This window comes from Carcharhinus amblyrhynchos, chromosome 12 (assembly GCF_965287045.1).
Source record: "Carcharhinus amblyrhynchos chromosome 12, sCarAmb.v2.hapA, whole genome shotgun sequence".
NCBI lineage: Eukaryota > Metazoa > Chordata > Chondrichthyes > Carcharhiniformes > Carcharhinidae > Carcharhinus > Carcharhinus amblyrhynchos.
Genome location: NC_137335.1, coordinates 42,398,063 through 42,417,871, shown reverse-complemented (window position 1 = coordinate 42,417,871; position 19,809 = coordinate 42,398,063). Strand labels below are relative to the sequence as shown.

General features: G+C 37.5%; 1 protein-coding gene across 2 annotated transcripts in view; it reads left to right on the top strand.

Moving 5' to 3' along the window:
• The window catches only part of sptbn1 (spectrin, beta, non-erythrocytic 1), a 260,511-nt gene that overhangs the window by 216,772 nt on the left and 23,930 nt on the right, over nucleotides 1–19,809 (top strand). For both annotated transcript variants that reach the window (XM_080200448.1, XM_080200450.1), the window contains 14 exons: nucleotides 457–659; nucleotides 2,343–2,433; nucleotides 2,542–2,688; nucleotides 4,089–4,352; nucleotides 5,678–5,902; nucleotides 6,530–6,619; nucleotides 8,764–9,042; nucleotides 9,501–9,631; nucleotides 13,137–13,341; nucleotides 15,222–15,596; nucleotides 17,045–17,289; nucleotides 17,472–17,610; nucleotides 18,173–18,257; nucleotides 18,541–18,737. In XM_080200448.1, coding sequence (XP_080056574.1) covers nucleotides 457–659; nucleotides 2,343–2,433; nucleotides 2,542–2,688; nucleotides 4,089–4,352; nucleotides 5,678–5,902; nucleotides 6,530–6,619; nucleotides 8,764–9,042; nucleotides 9,501–9,631; nucleotides 13,137–13,341; nucleotides 15,222–15,596; nucleotides 17,045–17,289; nucleotides 17,472–17,610; nucleotides 18,173–18,257; nucleotides 18,541–18,737 — 2,676 coding nt within the window. The remainder of the gene's footprint in view (nucleotides 1–456; nucleotides 660–2,342; nucleotides 2,434–2,541; nucleotides 2,689–4,088; nucleotides 4,353–5,677; nucleotides 5,903–6,529; nucleotides 6,620–8,763; nucleotides 9,043–9,500; nucleotides 9,632–13,136; nucleotides 13,342–15,221; nucleotides 15,597–17,044; nucleotides 17,290–17,471; nucleotides 17,611–18,172; nucleotides 18,258–18,540; nucleotides 18,738–19,809) is intronic.

Below are 19,809 nucleotides of genomic sequence, written 5' to 3'. Positions count from 1 at the left end.
GTTGGCCCACTTTTTGAAACCTTCTGGTGCAGATCAACAAAAAAATACTCAGCTGAGGAGATATAAACAGTGAGATAGGTCAACTTTTTTTGTTCTTTCATGGAATGTGAATGTTGCTGGCAAGGCCAATACTTGTTGCCCATCCCTAATTGCCTTTGAGAGGGTGATGATAAGCTGTCTTCTTGAACTGCAGCAATCCAGCTGGTGTTGATTCACTCGTAATGCTGTTAGTGATAAATGGAAATCAAAATTTGAGAAGCAAAATAGAGTTACATAAAGAGAGAGCTTGGGAAATACTGGACTGCAATCCAAACCATCTCTCAAAAAATCTTGTTCTGAGCATGAATTAAGTTGAAGGTGGAACTAGTCATTTTGTATGCAATCAGTGTTTTTGTTCCCTGATTACAAATGGCTGTACAAAGCTGACTAACAATTCATTGATTTGTTGGAATAAAGGAATATGTGTTGGCACACACTGAAATGCCCACCACATTGGAGGCTGCTGAAGCTGCCATTAAAAAGCAGGAAGACTTCATGACTACCATGGATGCAAATGAAGATAAGATCAATGGAGTAGTGGAGACAGGCAGGAGACTAGTCAGTGATGGCAATATTTATTCTGACAAAATCCAGGAAAAAGTTGACTCAATTGATGAAAGGTAAAACAAAACCAACAAAATGAGCTGCTGTCCTTTTCGTAAACCCTGAGGTTTAATAACCCTGAGCATCCTACACTTTCTGCAGATAATTATGTCCTACTTTACTAGGAGTGACTTGTTACTATTGTTGTTTCATTGTCTGATGTTGGAGTCTTGATTTGCTAGAGAAGTCACTCTTGAGGAATTTTGATTGCCCTTTTACCATCTCAAATTTTGGCCTCTATTTAGTAAAGCAGCTGGATTCTTTAAGCTGACATGATAGAAATGTAATTGTATGCATTGTTATGAAAAAAATTATTTAAATAATTTGTTGTATTATATTTTCTACCATCACATATAGCTCAGTAATTACTGGTTTTGCAAAAATACCCATTTCTGAAAAATGATTTTAACATTAAAATTAACAGTTGCCATTTTTCACTTTACATTGTGGGGCTTCCTTAAGACCAGTTTAATGGTGACTGTTGGAAACTAATCAGCATTTACAAAGGAACTGTTAAGTATTTAAATCACACTTCCCTGTCATACCCACCACCCCAGCTCCCCCCGGGGGAAAAAAAAGGCAGTCACAACAGAGTGGTGAATATTTTTAAATATTTTGAGGCTAAAACATTTGCAGCATTTTAAATTCAAAAAGAGAAAATACCTAGGTTTTTCAGGATCTTTTAGCAGGCGTGTTTCTACAATTTCTCATGTCCAGGATCTTTACTTTGTAATTATTGCCCATTCTCATTCTTTTGCCCCATGTTTCGCTAATTACTTTGAGAGTTGGCTTAAAATGCTGTTTAAAGTTATTCCTGGTCAGTCCAGAGACCCATATAGAACTATACCTAATACAAAGATCACAGGTTCTGTATCATGTTCAAGGGGTTTTTCTTCAGCAAGAAATTCTTTCCCACTAACACATTCCTCCAAAAGGTCCAAACAAAGGAGACCAGCAGTGTCTGATACTAACTCGCATTCCACTCAATTCTACAAAGCTGATTTGAATTTGATTTCTGGACACTGAGATTTCACACCGCATTGTCCAGATCATAATTGCTAATCATGTTATAAGCAGCAAGAATAAAGTACTGACAGTAATGAAAGACATAGTCCAGGTAACCTACTATCCCAATGGTGTGCAACAATAAGTGATGGAAGTCCCAAAATATTGGTAACATTATCCATTATTCATTACTGTTTTCAAAGTTTGTGATTATAATGTTAATTAATTGTATTGTTAAGGATATACAAGTGGAGGGCATTGAGTACCTTGAGTACATATAAAGGAAGACTTCTGGGAGACTGTTGTTTAGAGAGAAGGCAGACATTTGCAACGTTGAATTCTATAAATAAATTTAGTATTAAGTAAAAGATTGACATGATACTTTCACTATCTGGCTGTCAGAAGTTATTTGAGATTTATACTTGCATTTAACCTAAATTGAAGCATTAGCTTGTGTTACAGCGTTGTACTGCAATGTAGTTTTCAAGATGTAGTTACTGCATTTTTTTGTATAAAGTAGATAAATTAATTCCCTTCTCTTTGGCACATTCAAGAACTGCACCAGGTACATAGAGGGAAGCTATATATTGAAAAGTTAATGCAAAGGTGACTCTAAAGACTAAGGTTCTGTTTTTTTAAAAAGAATCTTATTCTAAACAACTTCTTAAAATGTTACTATCAAATTTAACCTATAGACATAAGAAGAACCGTGAGGCTGCCAGTGAACTACTTATGCGCCTTAAGGATAATAGAGACCTACAGAAGTTTCTGCAAGACTGCCAGGAAGTAAACTCGCTACACAACTTACTTTTAACAAAATACTTGTGCTATATGTGTATTGTGGATTATAAATGTGATATTCCTTGAATACGTGTTAATGCTTTTGTTTTACAGTTATCACTTTGGATCAGCGAGAAGATGCTCACTGCTCAGGACATGTCCTATGATGAAGCCAGAAATTTACACAGCAAATGGCAGAAACATCAGGCTTTTATGGCAGAGCTTGCATCAAATAAAGAATGGCTGGATAAAATTGATAAGGTATGATAGAATCTTGAATATTCAGAATTCTGTTTTTGTAATAAATATATCTCAGCTTGAGATTTTTTAAAGTTTTTATTACTTCTGAATGGCAACACATTAATGATCCCAGCTTGCCTGATGCATAAAATCTTAAACCTTGCAGGGTTCAAGTATTGGTACTTGTTTTTCTGAAAGCAGAGTGGTAACTTGTAAAAATTTATTAAATAAAATTCATATCATTGCTTGAGTGATTTGCTGTGTTATTTTATTTTTAAAAATTGTGCTCTCCCCTTCTTGGCCTACTTATTTTTTCAAATTATCTTTGTAGTTTTAACCTGTGTATTTACTAGAAGCTTGAATCATCTTCTATCTGTGTAAATCCACAAGTTTTGAGTTTAACTAGTATTTGGAATAATATGTTCAGTTTCACATGTAACTGGCTTATTATACTGAGTTTAAGTATAAACACCTGGAAATTCCACTGAGTTCACCCCCTCCCTGACCCGACCCTCTTTTTCTCCCCCCCACTCCGCCACATTGATGAGTGCTATTACTCCAAAGGTTTAGAGTTCCAGCTAAACACCACAAAAAAGCAGTGGAATTTTAGGGGTATAGTTTTTGTAATTATTGCTTTTTATTCCATTTCCCTAGATTTCAATTCCTTTTTATTGAATTTACTTATTTGTTAAAATTGTACTTTTTCTCAATGCAACATGGTATTTCCTGTGATAAAACAGCAGTGCTGTGATAAAACTTAGCTGTAGCAGTGCTACTCAGGGTTAAATTTGCCTCAGGTTAAATTCTGATGATGTTTGTACCATCAGTTCAATAGTCAGATTATACGTAGCACTTTGTATTGCTTCTTGGATAAAATATTGCTTTTTTGGATAAAGCTGATGTTTGGGACTTGATTTGAATGGTGGCCATATGTACGCAATTAGTAATTTCATTCAAAATGCATAAAAGGCTAGTGCCACCTATGTGCTACTGAAGGCTTCATAAAAGCAACCTAGATTAGTTTGTCCTTTTGATTGTGGTTAAATGCCACTTGTCTAATTGGCACTTCTTGCCATGCAGCGCCCTGAAATTGAGATTTCATCTCATCAGGAATTCTTCTGTGACTCAGTGCATAGGTACTCTGCCATACTCACGATCCAGACTATCTTCATTGGCTGATGCTTGAGATTCTATTGTAGACATTTATTTACTGTTGTGCACACTGTCCTTCAGATCATACAGCACACCAGGATCTACACATATTTAGTACTTCCTATTTATAAACAAATGCAAATGATTTATTGTCTGCAAAGTAAACAACTTAAGCTATTCAAGGTTGCATGTTTGAGTTTCCACAATTACCAGGATAGTTGCTGTGAGAACTAATAGAATGCTGAATGTGATTTCAATTTATCTTGTAGGATGGCATGCAGTTAACTGCAGAGAAGCCAGAGACTGAAGTGGTTGTGAAGGAAAAGCTGACAGCCCTCCACCATTTGTGGGAAGAACTAGAGTCTACTACACAGGCCAAAGCTCAGCGTCTGTTTGATGCCAACAAAGCAGAGCTTTTCACCCAGAGCTGTGCTGATTTAGACAAATGGTTGCATAATCTGGAAGGTCAGCTCCAGTCTGATGATTATGGCAAAGACCTTACCAGTGTCTCTATTCTACTCAAGAAACAGCAGGTATATAACCAATAATGTTAGTTTAGATTTGGGAACAGTGATCAGCTGAATCTTCAAATGTTCCTTTTTTGTATCCCTCTAATAATCAATTCTAAATTCCATGATCCAACACAGCTTTGGGCATTTGGTGCTATGTATATGTTCAGAGCTGAACGATGATTTTCATTGCTTTGGTAGCAGAATTCATTAAGTTGAATTATATCTCCACCCACAAATAGCAATATGTAAATATCAAACCTCAATGCAGAATGAAAATTGTGATAGTATCTTTGGAAAATTAATTGCATTACTATACAGAACCCGACTACAGTTCATCTCTTTCAAGATTTTATGAAATAGTAGAAGGTTTACTACATTAAGAATTTTAAAATCTTTTTGGTTACTCTTTGCATATTTTTCATGAGTTTTTTTTGCTTAAACAAAGTATTTCTCTGAAATTGTCATCAAGAGTTGATATTAACAGGTAATACATTATGTAGCCTATTTGCTTTTCAGTGGAGTAAGATATGAAGATAATATGGAATAATCTGTGGTGACTGGAAAATATGAACTTTAGACGGAGTCGTTAGGTGGCTTCTTTGGGTCACATTGCCAATTTAGTATTAGTTTTATGCTATAAATCCACAGGAGCAATAACTTTAATTTGTATAACACCCTTAAAGTAATAAAACCTTCCAAGGTATTTCAAGGTACAGGAGTGTGATCAAATTTGATGCCATGCCACATTAGGGAAAAAACAGGTTTACATCTTAGAAGAGCAAGGAGAGGTAGAGAGAGAGAAAAGTTGGGAGGGAGTTCCAGAGCTTAGAGCCTTGGCAGATGAAGTATGGTTGCCAATGGTGGAGCACTTAAAATTGAGTCCAGAATTAGCAGAACAATAATTTCTTGGAGGGTTGTATGGCTAAAAGAGATTACAGAGATGGGGAAGGGTGAGGCATTTGAAAACAAGGATGAGAATTTTGTCCAAAAATGTGCAGGTTAGGTTGACTGGCCATGCTAAATTGCCCCTTAGTGTCAGAGAGACTAGCCAGGGTAATGAATTGGATTATGGAAATAAGGTCTGGGTGGGATTGTGGACAGTGCAGACACGATGGGCCAAATGGCTGCCTTCTGCACTGCAGGATTCGATGATTCTATAATTTTAAAATTAAGGTAACTTCAGTATGCCAAATTAATTTGTATTATCCAGTTAGCAATCTCAAGATTTTGCATAAGAATTGTTTTCTTCTCCCAAATATCTTTGCAGACCACACAGAGAAATTCCATCTCAGTGCAGTTATTTGATACTAATTATAAACTGCTTTTTTACGCCCCTCTTTCATTAGATGTTAGAAAATCAGATTGAAGTGCGAAAGAAGGAGGTGGAGGAACTGAAGGGTCAGGCCAAGGTTTTGAGCCAAGAAGGCAAAGATATTGATGAGGTGGATAGCAAGCGTACAATAGTTGAAAAAAGATTCTTGCAGCTACTAGAACCACTACAGGAGAGAAAAAACTACTTGTTGGCATCTAAAGAAATACATCAATTCAACAGAGATCTGGAGGATGAGATTGTAAGTACGAACAACAATATACGTAATCTAAACAGCCTGTGTATACTGTTTTGGCTTGATTAAAATCCATGCAGAAATTAGGTTAGATAATACTTCTGTTGATTTCTTCATTATTTCTCATTGTTTGATCAAAGGTTACATTGCCTCACTACAAAGCTGACGGTGTTACAAAATTGAAAGTAGCCTTGTAAATAAACTTAGTTATACTTCTAACTATGTTTGAAAGATCATCTAATTGCAGATAAAACTGCCAACACCAAAACATAATGGTTTATATGATACCTGTTTATTTAGTTTGTTCCCTCCCATTCTCCTTCCTAATTGGAAGAGGTGGAGAAACAGCAAAAGGAAAAATCAGAAGTCCAATGAGTTAATTTATTTTACAAAATCGCATTTGTTCTTATTATTCTATAAAATTGAACAATGTAATTTAGCTGCTTACATGACAGGCACATAAACAAGAAAATGCTCGAAAGTTTATGTTCTGTTCAAAAATACACTTTTAAAATGTACAAATGAATGGAGAGCTGAAGTGCAATCTCCTGTGAAACTGCTTACAAAAATAATTTATTACTCATCATTAGAAGTACTGACACATAATAAAAAAAAAACATTTTTAATTTGCAGTTATGGGCTGAAGAACGCATGCCTCTTGCAACATCCACTGACCATGGCCACAACCTTCAGACTGTACAGATGCTGATCAAGAAAAACCAGGTGACTGGTGAAAAATATATGGATAGAAATATTTTGAAAGCATAGCATGATTGTTCACTGCTAATACCACAGATATGTTTGCTTGACTCAGTCTGTTGCCTCAGATTAGAGGGTTGTGGGTTCCTGTCTGGATTTGAAAATATAATCTACACCAAGACTGCAGTACTGAGAAGGAGATGGAAGTGCTGCTTTGTCAGAGATGCCATCTTTTGAATGAGCTATTAAACTGTCATGAACCGCGCTGATGTTATCTGCAACTGCGTCTGAATTTGAAACACCAGCTTGTCATGGTGTATAGTTTTATTTTTGGAATGGTGGGAGGAGTCATGTGAAACCCCCAGTGAGAATAACTAGCCCAGTTGTCGTGTGACAATTACTAAATACTATTTATTAAAGAAAAAGAAAACAAATCGGACTATAATACTCTGACAGTTAAATATATGAATTACTAAATGCACACATGGTTGATATATTTGCGATCTCTGAACTCTTTTTAAGACTTTCCCATTCCCAAACATCCAAGTTAAATAAATCTATAAATCAAATTTGGCTTATAGTTACCATACATCAAGGCTGAAACAAGGCTAATCCTGGTCCAGCAAAAATATTTAAACAGCCTCAGGTTTCTGCACTACCTTGACTCTAAGATTTCTCGGATGTTAAAATGGCCTCTCGATTGTGAAATGTTAAATTGGCCTTGGTTCTTAGCTGTTACAATGCCTCTCAGCTGTTAGTGCCCTTTAGCTGTTGAACTAGCCTATCTGCTTCTGCTTTTCCTCTTTGCTTTTCCCCTCTTGTGTATTTAGGCTGGCTATACCTCTTATATTCCATGATTCTCAAAATTAGCATCTGTATAATCTCCAGTGATTTCTCGGGCATCTAGGTAAGATGTTTCCTGATGATAGGGCTTTTTATGCCTGATTCTGTCTGGATTCCTGCTCATTATTGGGAAGCGTTGCATCTCATCATCCCCTTTGAATGCTGGCTACAGCTGTCACTAGGCAGATTTTTGTTGGGGAGATTATCCCTGTTGCATTGCGAGAACAAACACAAGTATATACTATCTTGATAAGGTGCACAGAATTAACTCAGAGGATTATTGAGGCAGACTTCACTTCCTTTAGTCTGTGACAGCTATGTTCAGTGAGAAACATTGACCCAAATTTTGTGGAAAAGTAGTGAGGCTACTAGTGCTAGTCATAATTAGATGGTAAATCTGACAGTATTTTATGGTATTCATGCACTTGGCTAAACACAGAACCCAAAAGTTGGAAATACCTTGCTTCTGCAAGGGTGTGCTGTTGCCAGTAGACTTAACACCAAAATCACAAATGCATAAACTGGGTAATCCAGGGCAGGATATTTAGTGAGGATCCTGAGGTTAGGGTCAGATGAGGGTTCTGAACTTGACTGCTTGCAGAAGAATGTCCCTGTAGTGATTTTCTCTGAATTGGCCAATTAGTGGTTGGATTGTGTGTTTGTCATTCACATGAAATTGAAGGGCCATTAGGTGGTCTTCCAGCACAGGAGGAGCTACAGTCTATCTTTTCAGTTTAAGGAAGGAGAGGACACATCCTTCTTGAAACCCCTCTCTGCAACTTTAACATTCATAAATTTTAAAAGTTGCGAAAGCAGCTGAGCAGCATTGTGGAAGGGGAAACCCCTTCACAGGATGGTCTGTAGCAACAACTGTGGTCAGGTGGAAGGAGAGAGTCTCGAAGTCTGCTTGGGGTGGAGATTGATTAGAAAACCAACCAAAATATAAGAAAGCTAAATTACTATGCAGCACGTTATGGGGTCATCATGGCAGTAATCCAGCAGTTGTAATATTTCATATTGCCTGCCTTTTTGCCAAACACCCATCGAAACAAAAAAATTATAATGAAAATAGCAACATTTACGTGGTCTTAGAATTGGATGAATGAGTAAAACATATTGCAAACTCATTTAATGAATGAATTAAAAGAAAAACTGAATTTGACAAAATAACCAACAGACCAAAGGTCTTTCAGAAGAAAGGAATTTGCTGCAGTTGAAATTAACATTCCCATACTATACTATAGCCAGTGGCAGGCAATATGGATACACCAACTATTTCTTCTGTGTGGTGAAAATAAGGCATCATGTTTTTTTCTCTTGTCTAGACTCTTCAAAAAGAAATTCAAGGTCATAAACCACGTATTGATGATATATTTGAGAGAAGCCAAAGTATGGTAACTGCTGATTCCCCAAGTGCGAAGGCTATTCAGCAGAGATTATCAGATCTACGAGAACTTTGGAAGTTATTGTCTGAAGAAACAGAGAAACGGCACAATCGTCTGGTGGAGTCTCACAAAGCCCAGCAGTACTACTTTGATGCTGCAGAGGCTGAAGCCTGGATGAGTGAACAAGAATTGTACATGATGTCAGAAGAGAAAGCGAAGGTTGAATATTGCATATTTTACTACTCTGATAGTGCAGCTGACTAAAAATATGCTAGATGAAAACATGTTAAATTGGGGGGAAAAAAAAGCTAGTAAAATAATAAGCATTTATGATAGCTAATGGACAACTTGATTAAAAACATTCAACATATCGTTCCCAAACTTCTATGAATGATACCCCATTAACTTTCTCTTCGATTTCCAAGGTTCTGCAGTAGTTCAAAAAAAAGATAGTTGTCTCTAATAGTCACTGCACCCAACCCCAGTAAAAGTGCTGAACATGTTGGGCAATCTACCTCTACTATTACTTTTCTTTTCAACCTGCATTTCTGAGCATTTTTAAGAAGTCTGTATCTAAGTTACTTAGTATTTGAATCCCTTTTCAGTTTATATTTTTAAGCAAAAATTTAGAAAATTCCTGGGGAATTTTAACAGTTTATGGACATGTCACTTTGCAGGATGAGCAGAGTGCAGTGATGATGTTGAAGAAACATCAGATTTTGGAGTTGGCAGTGGAAGATTATGCTGAGACTGTGCATCAGCTCTCAAAAACAAGCAGAGCTCTGGTGGCAGATGGACACCCAGAGAGGTTGGTTTAATCTTGGCATTCATATTATATCCAAGTTCAATAGTATTGAGAAGTACAAAAAGGATGAAATTGGTCTTCACAGAAATGGTCCTTCAGCAATAGCATAATATGAATGGTGGCAAAATGGCAGCTTACTTTACATCCCACTTGATTCATTTTCCATTGATCAGCTGTGAAACTCTGCAAACTCATTACCCATCTAGCATGACCACCAAAGACAAGTTTCAATTCCTAAATATTTAATCACTCCTTTTTTGTGCATTTTCTTACATCAATGTAAAACTGTCATCTAAACATGGAAAATTGAGTTTTTTAAGTCAGGTTTTACTTTGTGGCCTAAAACAAGGCCAAATTTTTCTTCTTGTCAATCCATTGCATACTAGATGGCTGCTAATAGAAAATGGGCAGGAATTTAATTTTGCCTGAACTTGGCTGCAGTGTAACTTAAAAGCACAGAGATCAGTGGTGACAGACCATGCTGTAACAACAAAGAGGTGCTTCATTTAGTATACGTTGAGGATCGGAATAACCTGGGTGCAAGTTATCAGGTGGAAATCAGGGTTAATGGTTGCATGCTGAACCTTACTGCAAGGGCACAGCAAAGTTAAAGTAAGTGTACTTCAGTCATTTTCTATTTTTCCCATGTTATCTTTTCACCTTCTGGCATGTTAATTACTGTAAATCATTTTATATCCCCAATGTTAGTGGGAATATTCCTGTTGGTGGTTGGACAATAAAGGAAGTCAGTAATGTGATGGTAATCAGGCAGGCTGATCAAGAGATGCTCTATGCCATGTGTGCAAATGAACTATTGTCAGAAAACTGGATGAAAACCACACATTTTCATTAAAATCTGCCTGAAAACTGCCACGAATATTCGGGTTGAAATTACACAATCAGCAAACAGCTTGTACTGTAATTTCCATTGGCCCTGCTGGGCACAGTCTCATTCTAAATTTTCACTACATCATTATCCTTCATTGCCATGTTTGTCCTAGTTGTGATGAGTACCTTTTAATTGTTACTGGTCTAGCCAAATTCCTTTTTAAGTTATGCCTGCTGTGCTCCTCAGTGGCATGTGCTGCCACTGAAAGGTCCAAGCAAGGTATCTGCCAGCAGTGGTTACCTTCATACAACGTGCATCTTGCAGTTTACAAAATGTTTCAAATTCTCCAATTGTGTGCTGGAAAGTGACCCTATAAGAAAAGATAGGGATGTTTGATTCTCAAAGTGCAATCTACATTCAAATCACAAGGACGAGTAAACAGAAAATTCAGTCTGTGTCGTGGGCAATGCTGTCCAAAAGGAAGCTGCAGGTCATGTTCTGCTTAGAATTGTGGAAACAGATTTTTATTTGGATCCTCTGCGACTTGCATAAGCTCTAGCATTTCAAAAGTCTTTGGTGCTGAGAAAAGCCTCTCATTGCATCTGGCACCCTCTTCGAGAAACTATGTGTTATGCCCAAAGGCAAGTCCTTGGCACATACCTGATGCTTCATCCTGAGCCATTCTCTTTGGAGATTTTGTCAGCGGTGGTTTGCCATTACCTTCTACTGTCAGGGGCAGGATGAGGAGGCAGATCCCCAAGTCTACCTCAGCTACAACAGGAATCAAACCCACAGTGTTGGGGTTATTCTGAACCCCACACCTGCTATCTAGCCAACTGAACAAACCATGCCACCAACACCACTCCCACCCCCCACCCCGCACCACATTTTCTAGAAAGTCCTGTACTAAATAAATATTAGCTGGTACTTTATCCAGAGGGGTATTGCATGACACTACTTAGGTCTAGTCTGTTGCTGATACTTCTGTTTGTGCCACAATCAATTCCTGAACAACAAGAAAATATTTCTATAAAAGGCAGCTGCGTGGAGGATTTTTAATGATTTTCTAAACATTATCCTCAAGGTAAATGCATTGTTACCTATATGTTCCAAAAAGGCCCAATTATTAAGTTCATGTTTTTACTTCCAGTTTTTTACTATTTTATTGTAGTAATTGCACCTTGCGTATGGGCACATCCATCCCTGCCCAAACCTTAGCTGCTATTCATTTGTTGCTGTCTGACATAATGTCTAATTATTTATAACTTTAGTTAAAATTGCTTTGAATTAGCTTTCTCTTAATAGTGATCTTGGACTAAATTGCCTCAGTTGCTCAAAAGAGCTCTATCACCCTTTTTTCATACAAGTACCACATTAACCTGTTTCCAATACTGTGGAAACACAGCAGTGTCCAATAATGTTACACAATGATGACCAGTTGGATGCATAATTATTTTTTTAAATCTAAACAACTTCTTGTACTACTATTTTGCTATATTGCAGTATTGAATAATGGTTTAAATCCATTCTTAACTTATTTTGCTTTTTGAAATCCTAACCTTTTTTTGTGTCTGTAATGTCTTTCAGTAACATATATAAATATATTTTTACTCCAATCCCCACTGTTCTTATTCATTTCTTACTACGTAGATTTTGTATGTTTTTTCCTATTTCAATTGGCCTATTTATTGCTGGGTTTGCTCACTTAGTTTACATATATTAGTTTACTTTATGTTGCACATTCAGTATTATGAATATTACAAATTCACGCTCCCAGTCCAGTGCTTCACTTGCTAGGAACACATCTAATATTTGATAGAGAAGTAGATGTGACCTTATAGAGTCAGTTAGCTCAGTTGGCTGGATGACTAGTTCGTAATATAAAGTGATGCCAGCAGTGTGGGTTCAGTTCCCGTACCAGCTGAGATTATTCATGAAGCCTTGCCTCCACAACCTTGCTTCTCTCCTGAGGTGTGGTGATCCTCAGTTTAAAATCATCACCTGTCAGCCTCTGAACATCTGGAACTACGGTGACCTTTCAGTTTTTAGATGTGACTTGCAGGATTTTCCATCTACTAAATTAATAAGTAGATCTTCCTATTTGACCTCCATGCCCAAACTCCTACTATAGTCCCCACGGGTGAAGCTGCATGCCAGGAGCACAAATTGGTAGATAGTCCTTTTTTCTTCAATTTAGTTATCCCTCAGGTGCATTTATCTAATTTTGCCCTTGTTTCATTATTCTTCTGAAATTTGGCTTTCTAACATCTACGTTTTTGACTTTGTGATCATCAGTGGGTCATGAAACTCATCTAACAAATAAGGTGTATATCAAGAATTATATCTCACTGTCAGCATGAAATTTGTGAACTTGTGGAAGGATCAAATTAAGATGTAAATAATTGCTGACATCACATTTATTTGTGATATTGAGAAGAAATAACCATAGAACTGGGTGAAAGTAGGTGAATGTCAAGTAGAGCCTTCATATTGCAGGTTAGGTAACAAGTGTGCCACCAGATTTAAATGTCTTATACCCACATCTCTGTGATTGCAGAAAACCAACATTCCTCTACGGTCTTAGTCTTTGTTCTTAGTTTTTTCATGTAGAAGTGGTTGACATTTTTTAAATAAAAAGCCTTATTATTTATTAATTTTTGGCACATTTTGTTTTTTCAGTGAACGTATCAGCATGCGCCAGTCCCAGGTGGACAAGCTTTATGCTGGCCTGAAAGATTTGGCTGAGGAGAGAAGAGGGAAACTGGATGAGAGGTACCGCCTTTTCCAACTAAACAGGGAGGTGGATGATCTGGAGCAATGGATAGCTGAACGTGAGGTGGTCGCTGGATCGCATGAACTTGGGCAGGACTATGAGCATGTAACGGTAAACATCTGTCTCAAAAATATTTTATAAATTCTGCAGTTTAATTTGAATGAATCATCAAGATTAGGCTGTTAATGTTATTCTTATTAGGTTTGTTTATATTACATTTTATTGTGTTGATCATCATTGCTTGATTTGTGAATATAGTGCCTATATTCATTTAGGACATACCTGATCGTTGATGTTGGCCACTGTATTCTAATTGAAACAATACCTAAATTGATCCAGGTAGATGTTATACTTCAGAAAACCGAACAGTGAAGAGTAGAACTGGATCCTAGACCTAATGCACGTGCAAACTTTTTTTTATATATAGACACACATTTAAATATTGTGTACTTCAAGATCCATTAACCCACAATTTCGACCATTACCTGTGTATATATAGTACCACATGGTGGCACAGTGGTTAGCATTGCTGCCTTAAGAGTTAGGGACCTGGGTTCAATTCAAGCCTTAGGTACCTGTCTGTGTGGAGTTTGAACATTCTCCTTGTGGCTGCGTGGGTTTCCTCCAGATGCTCCAGTTTCCTTCCACAATCCAAAGGTGTATAGGTTAGGTTAATTGACAATGCTGAATTGCCCTAATTGTCCCCAGATGTGTAGGTTAGGGAGGTTAGTGGGTAAATAACATGGGGTTATGAGGATAGGCAAGATGCACTGCTGGAGTGTCGGTGCAAATTAAATGGGCTGATTGAACTCCTTCTGCACTGCAGGAGTTCTATGATTCTATGATATGAACACAGATGAATCCCCAATTAATGCTTACCATTGAAGACTATTAAATTTGATATTTGGAAGGCCAGGAGTCCTAGTTGGGAAAGTTAAGTGTTGCTATGACAGCAAGGGAAGTCCATGGGTCCCACAAAATGGACGCATCCTCAGAACCATGCATAAAACTGATGAGGCTGAAGCAATAACATCCCTCTGAGCAGTACAGAAACCAAACTAGAGGATTTGTTTGGGCTTTAATGCAATCTTCGAACCTGGAATCCTGTCACTGGGTCATGTGGCCTCCCACAAACTCCTTCCACTCCATTTGTCATTCATTTTCTGTCTGTTCCTCTCCTCCCTAACCCTGCTGCTGCTACTCTTACACCACCTTCTCCACCGCACCCTCCCCCTTCACCTTCCCTCATCCTCCTACACCTCTTTCTCTCAATTCATCTTCTCCCAGACTCTTGCTTTACCCTCTTGCTTCACTTTCCCCCACCTTCCTGCTTCACCCTCTCCCACCCTCATTTATACCACCATTGATCTTCCTCTTCTCCTCCTCCTCTCTTTTTCTGTTCCTACACTCTTCCTCCTCCCTGCCCATCCCTCCCCATTTTTCCCCTTCCCACACTCCTCCTTTGTTTCCTCCAGTACCTTGGGTGCTCTGTTTGCTGTTTATTTATACAACAGTATCTTAAAAGAGAAAGTTTGTAATCGACCTGAGTAATGTTTTCTAGGTTGCTGCGTGCCTATCTCATGCACACCGCTTAAAACGAACATTGGTCTCCTCCTCCAGCCCTCCCCCAGACCCTGTCTCAGACCGAACCAGACCTTTGACAAATTTGCCATTCTGTTTTACTCTGGGCAGAAACTTCTGACCCAGCAGTGAAATAGTAAAATGTGGACCAGACCTTCTCCATCACACTGGTTGCTTACTTCTACAAGCTTACTCCTCCAAAACTGAACAGGCAGCAATAGGATAGCATGTGCCTGCTTCAAAAACAATCAATGTGGCTCAATCAATCATCACAATTCCCACCCATGTTAACCCCGATGAATTTTAAATGGATGATTAGACCAGGTCAGAGTCAGCCTTCCAACCTAGCTTTATCTAAAACCTAAGTGACTAAATTTTAAAAAGCTTTAATAATTTATATTTCTTTTCAGATGCTACAAGAGAGGTTCCGTGAATTTGCCCGTGATACTGGTAATATTGGTCAGGAACGAGTTGACAGTGTGAACCGTATGGCTGATGAGCTGATCAATTCTGGACATTCTGATGCTGCCACAATTGCTGAATGGAAAGATGGACTCAATGAGGCTTGGGCAGATCTCCTTGAGCTTATTGACACCAGAACACAGATTCTGGCAGCTTCTTATGAATTGCACAAATTTTATCATGATGCTAAGGAGATCCTTGGAAGAATTCAAGACAAGCACAAGAAGCTGCCAGAGGAACTAGGACGAGATCAGAATACTGTGGAAGCATTGCAGAGAATGCATACAACATTTGAACATGACATTCAAGCTCTTGGCACTCAGGTAAAATAACAAATGTACTCAATATAATTAATACTAATAAGACACAGTTTGGGCTTGTTAACCTTTTTAATTGAATATTCAATAGCCAAAATGTAGTTGCATATTTATTTTTCTGTAACTGGTGCTTCAGAGTCAAGGTGGTATCATTGCTTTTGAAGATCACTTGAACCTGAACCATCACAGTTTTCAGTGTACAGACCATTACTAGATGGTCATTCCCAAGACTCTTCACTTCTCAGAACGTGCACATTTATTACAAATATATATTTAGTTTATTTTCTTCCATTCCAATCTCCTAAGTAGCATAAAAAATTCAACCTAGGTGACTTTTGAAAGACCTGCTTCCACATTTCCACCAATGTTTTTTGGTAACTGAGGATGAGAAATATTTCTATTCCTTCTATTGGCCTGCATCTCCAAGCAAAGTACTGAGTAGGTAACCTGCTTTAGCACTCTCGCGACATCGCTTTGAAATTGGAAGCCAAGACCTGTACATGATTGTTAGACCTTTGATATTTCTCTATCTTCTGTGAGGAATCAGCAGGTCTTCTGTTAGCATCTCATCATCGCTATATGATGCCTCACTGTGAACGTAGAAACCTGCAAACTACCACTCGATACCCTGTGGATCATGACATTTTAATTCACTTTATCATCAAACATTATGCAGTCACACGTACAGTGAAGATCAAGCTGTCTTGCATTAAATTGAAAGCAAACTGTTTTAATAACTATGCCAGGAAATTGATTTCATATTCTCAAAGAATAATTACTGCTGTTGTCTGAAAGTACTCTCCCAGTAATTGTAAATTGTTGCAAACCTTTTAATTTATGATCCTTTAATTTTTAACCAAAAAAACAAATATAGTTGAAGCTTAAAAGATATGTGAAATGGTTTTAATGGATCCTGAATATAAATCTGAAGGTTACAACATGTACTGAGGAGGAGGGGACGGTTACAGTACAGCCATATAGATAAATGACTGGGTAATTTACATTAAATGGAATTATGGTATTAATTTTATCATCCCTGTTTTCTCACTTTAATAGAATGGAACTTTTGAAAACACTTGTAGATGAGAGCTAGGAAATTGAGTGAATGTCAGCCTTGGAGATGTTTAAACTTTTCTGTTCCTTCTTTAAAAGGAAAATGTGCAATTTAACATGATATAATCAAGGTATGGTATTTACATAAATTAGCATAATTGAAATTTGCAATAAGGATAGTGCTTTTAGCATGAAGATTATCATAAATATAAATACTGTGATTAGATTCTGCTTGCTTCATATTTCATGGTCCCGAGCTATCTTTCTCAAAGCTACTGGTTTCATTTGTAATTGTTAGCTTTACCATAGGTTTTGGGTGAGAGGTATTAGGGCAGTTATGAAGATAATGGGGGTAAGAATAAATGATTTTGGTGCATTTCCAACATATTGTTACGTTACAGGTAAGGCAGCTGCAGGAGGACGCTGCTCGTCTTCAGGCTGCTTACGCTGGTGACAAGGCTGATGACATTCAGAAACGTGAAGCAGAAGTGTTGGAGGCATGGAAAACACTTCTTGATGCATGTGAGGCTCGGAGGGCAAAGCTTTTTGATACTGGTGATAAGTTCCGCTTCTTTAGCATGGTTCGTGACCTGATGCTTTGGATGGAAGATGTTATTCGACAAATTGAGACCCAGGAGAAACCAAGGTAAAATGCTGAGTTAAGGGTGAAAAGAATAGAAGGATATTTATTAATAATAATTATCTAGTATTTTGTTCTCTGACCTTGTCATATTTGGCTGATTTATGCTTCTCTGAATTGCTATGAGGTGTTTTATATAAACTCAAGTTGTTGATGATTAACCATAAATATATTTTATCTTGTTTCAGAGATGTTTCGTCAGTGGAATTGCTAATGAACAATCACCAAGGCATCAAAGCTGAAATTGATGCCCGTAATGACAGTTTCACAACGTGCATTGAACTTGGAAAATCTCTCCTGGCCAGAAAGCACTATGCATCTGAAGAGGTAGCCCTCCCTTTATCAAGATATTGTGCTCAGCTTTGACGTCAAGACTGTTGGCCACATTTTGTATTACTGTATTTTGTCAACCCTCATGACTGAATTGTTTGGTCATTGTGAATATCAGCTATAAAAACATTACTTGTTTTACTGAATTATTGGAACACATGAGAATTCTAGTTATATTCTTGATAACGTTTGAGTGAATAATTGAATTTATGAAAACGTAAGAAAGATCCGTGTTGGAGATTGGAATGCACTCTATTTTGGGCACTGAATGTGTGTGCCAAGCACTTGTGTAAAATACTGCCAGATGGAGAATAGAAGCATATCAGAAATTTAGGAATTGAAAGTTTGCAGAAATGACTCTCAATGCATATTGATATTTCAGGAGACGATGACTGAACTTTTATGAAACTCTATCTGCATAGATGTTTACCTCACTTTCTACATGAATGTTTCATGATTATACTTAGTTGTAACATAAGAGAATGAACGTGCTGTTAAGTGTACAATAATAACAGTAAGAATTATCCTATTCTCTAACTGATTCTTTGATCACATACAGATTAAGGAGAAGTTGTTGCAACTAACAGATAAGAGGAAAGAAATGATTGACAAGTGGGAGGACAGATGGGAGTGGCTCAGACTAGGTAAATAATTCACTATTATTCCTTTTTCACAGCAGATTCATATTTAACAAAGCACTTCAACATGTATGTACATTTTCCTATAATCAGTTGAATTGTAAGAACTTTTTGGTCAGTCTTTCTGACTATACATTGCAAAGTTTTCATGTCTCAAGTAGTTCTTCGAATATTTTGTCTGTGAGTTTGCATCTGATGTTAATTGGAAATGAACGAATATTATTGTTCTGCCATTGCATTTTATCTTTACTTTGTGAACTCTCCTCCTGAATTTAATTTCTTTGCTTAGTATTGGAAGTACATCAGTTTGCCAGAGATGCAGGTGTGGCAGAAGCCTGGCTTTTAGGCCAAGAGCCATACCTATCAAGTCGAGAATTGGGTCAGAGTGTGGATGAGGTGGAGAAACTGATTAAGAGACATGAGGCATTTGAGAAATCGGCAGCTACGTGGGATGAAAGGTTTTCAGCATTGGAGAGACTGACGACAGTGAGTATATTTAATAAACAATCCCTTTTGAATTATGGAACAATTGAGGAACTGGGACACTTTTTTAGGAATTGAAATTACTTGTCAGCTTGGCCTAGTTGGATTTATTGTGGTTTCTGGATTTGAAAGTTATGTTTGAATCAAACGCCTTAATTTAGCCTGATTCGCCAGTCGTCTATTGAGGTACCTTTCTTCAAATGGATACAAAAGTCCTTTGGCATTTACTTGAAATCTAGCAGGACGTTTTCTGATGACCTAGCCAATATTCATCCCCTAACCAATAGTACAAAAAAAACACCTGATTAATTCATCGTTCACCTCGTTTTTTATGGATTATGGCCGATATGACCCTATAGCATTTGTCCCCTTAAAAGTAAGTCTATTCCAAAAACAAATAATGGTGTAAAGCATTTTAAGAGATTTCAATGACATGTATTTTTTATGATCTTATAAAGCTCGAATTATCTCAAATGCAATTCAGACATGATGACATAAAATTGGTTTTGTGTTTTAACAATTTGATTGCACTTTTTATATTTGATCATTAACTTGCAACTATTTCTTGAATTTCATTTTCAAAATAACTTTATTATGACGAAAAGTGAGCATCCAGATAGAGGGGAAAATAGAGGCTGAAAGATTGTTGGTGTACTAACACTGTCTAAGAGAAGGGCATTTGGATTTTTGAATTCAGGGAGAAAGAAAGCAAGATGGAAGGATTGGCAGTTGTTGTGGAAGCTTTGAGAATAGGAGCATTAAGAAAATGAGAAGTAAACCAATGCCAGAGGAGTGAAGCATGCATAAGAGGGAAATATGGCAGGTGAAGGTCCTCGTGTTGAGAATGATGATGCTTAGGAACGATTTGAAGATGAGGTTAAGGACATTGAAGTCAATTTTCTGGGGTACAGTATAGCTTGACAAGGCTGGCATGATTGTAGGACCTTGCGCAAATAAAGAGGGTAATGATGTTCTAAATGACTTGCTTGTAGAAGTGAGAAGGCTTACAGAAGTCAACCTCAGCATGGTACAAGTGTTGGTTAAGAGTTGTGGGTGCAGTAGGGATAAGGTAGAC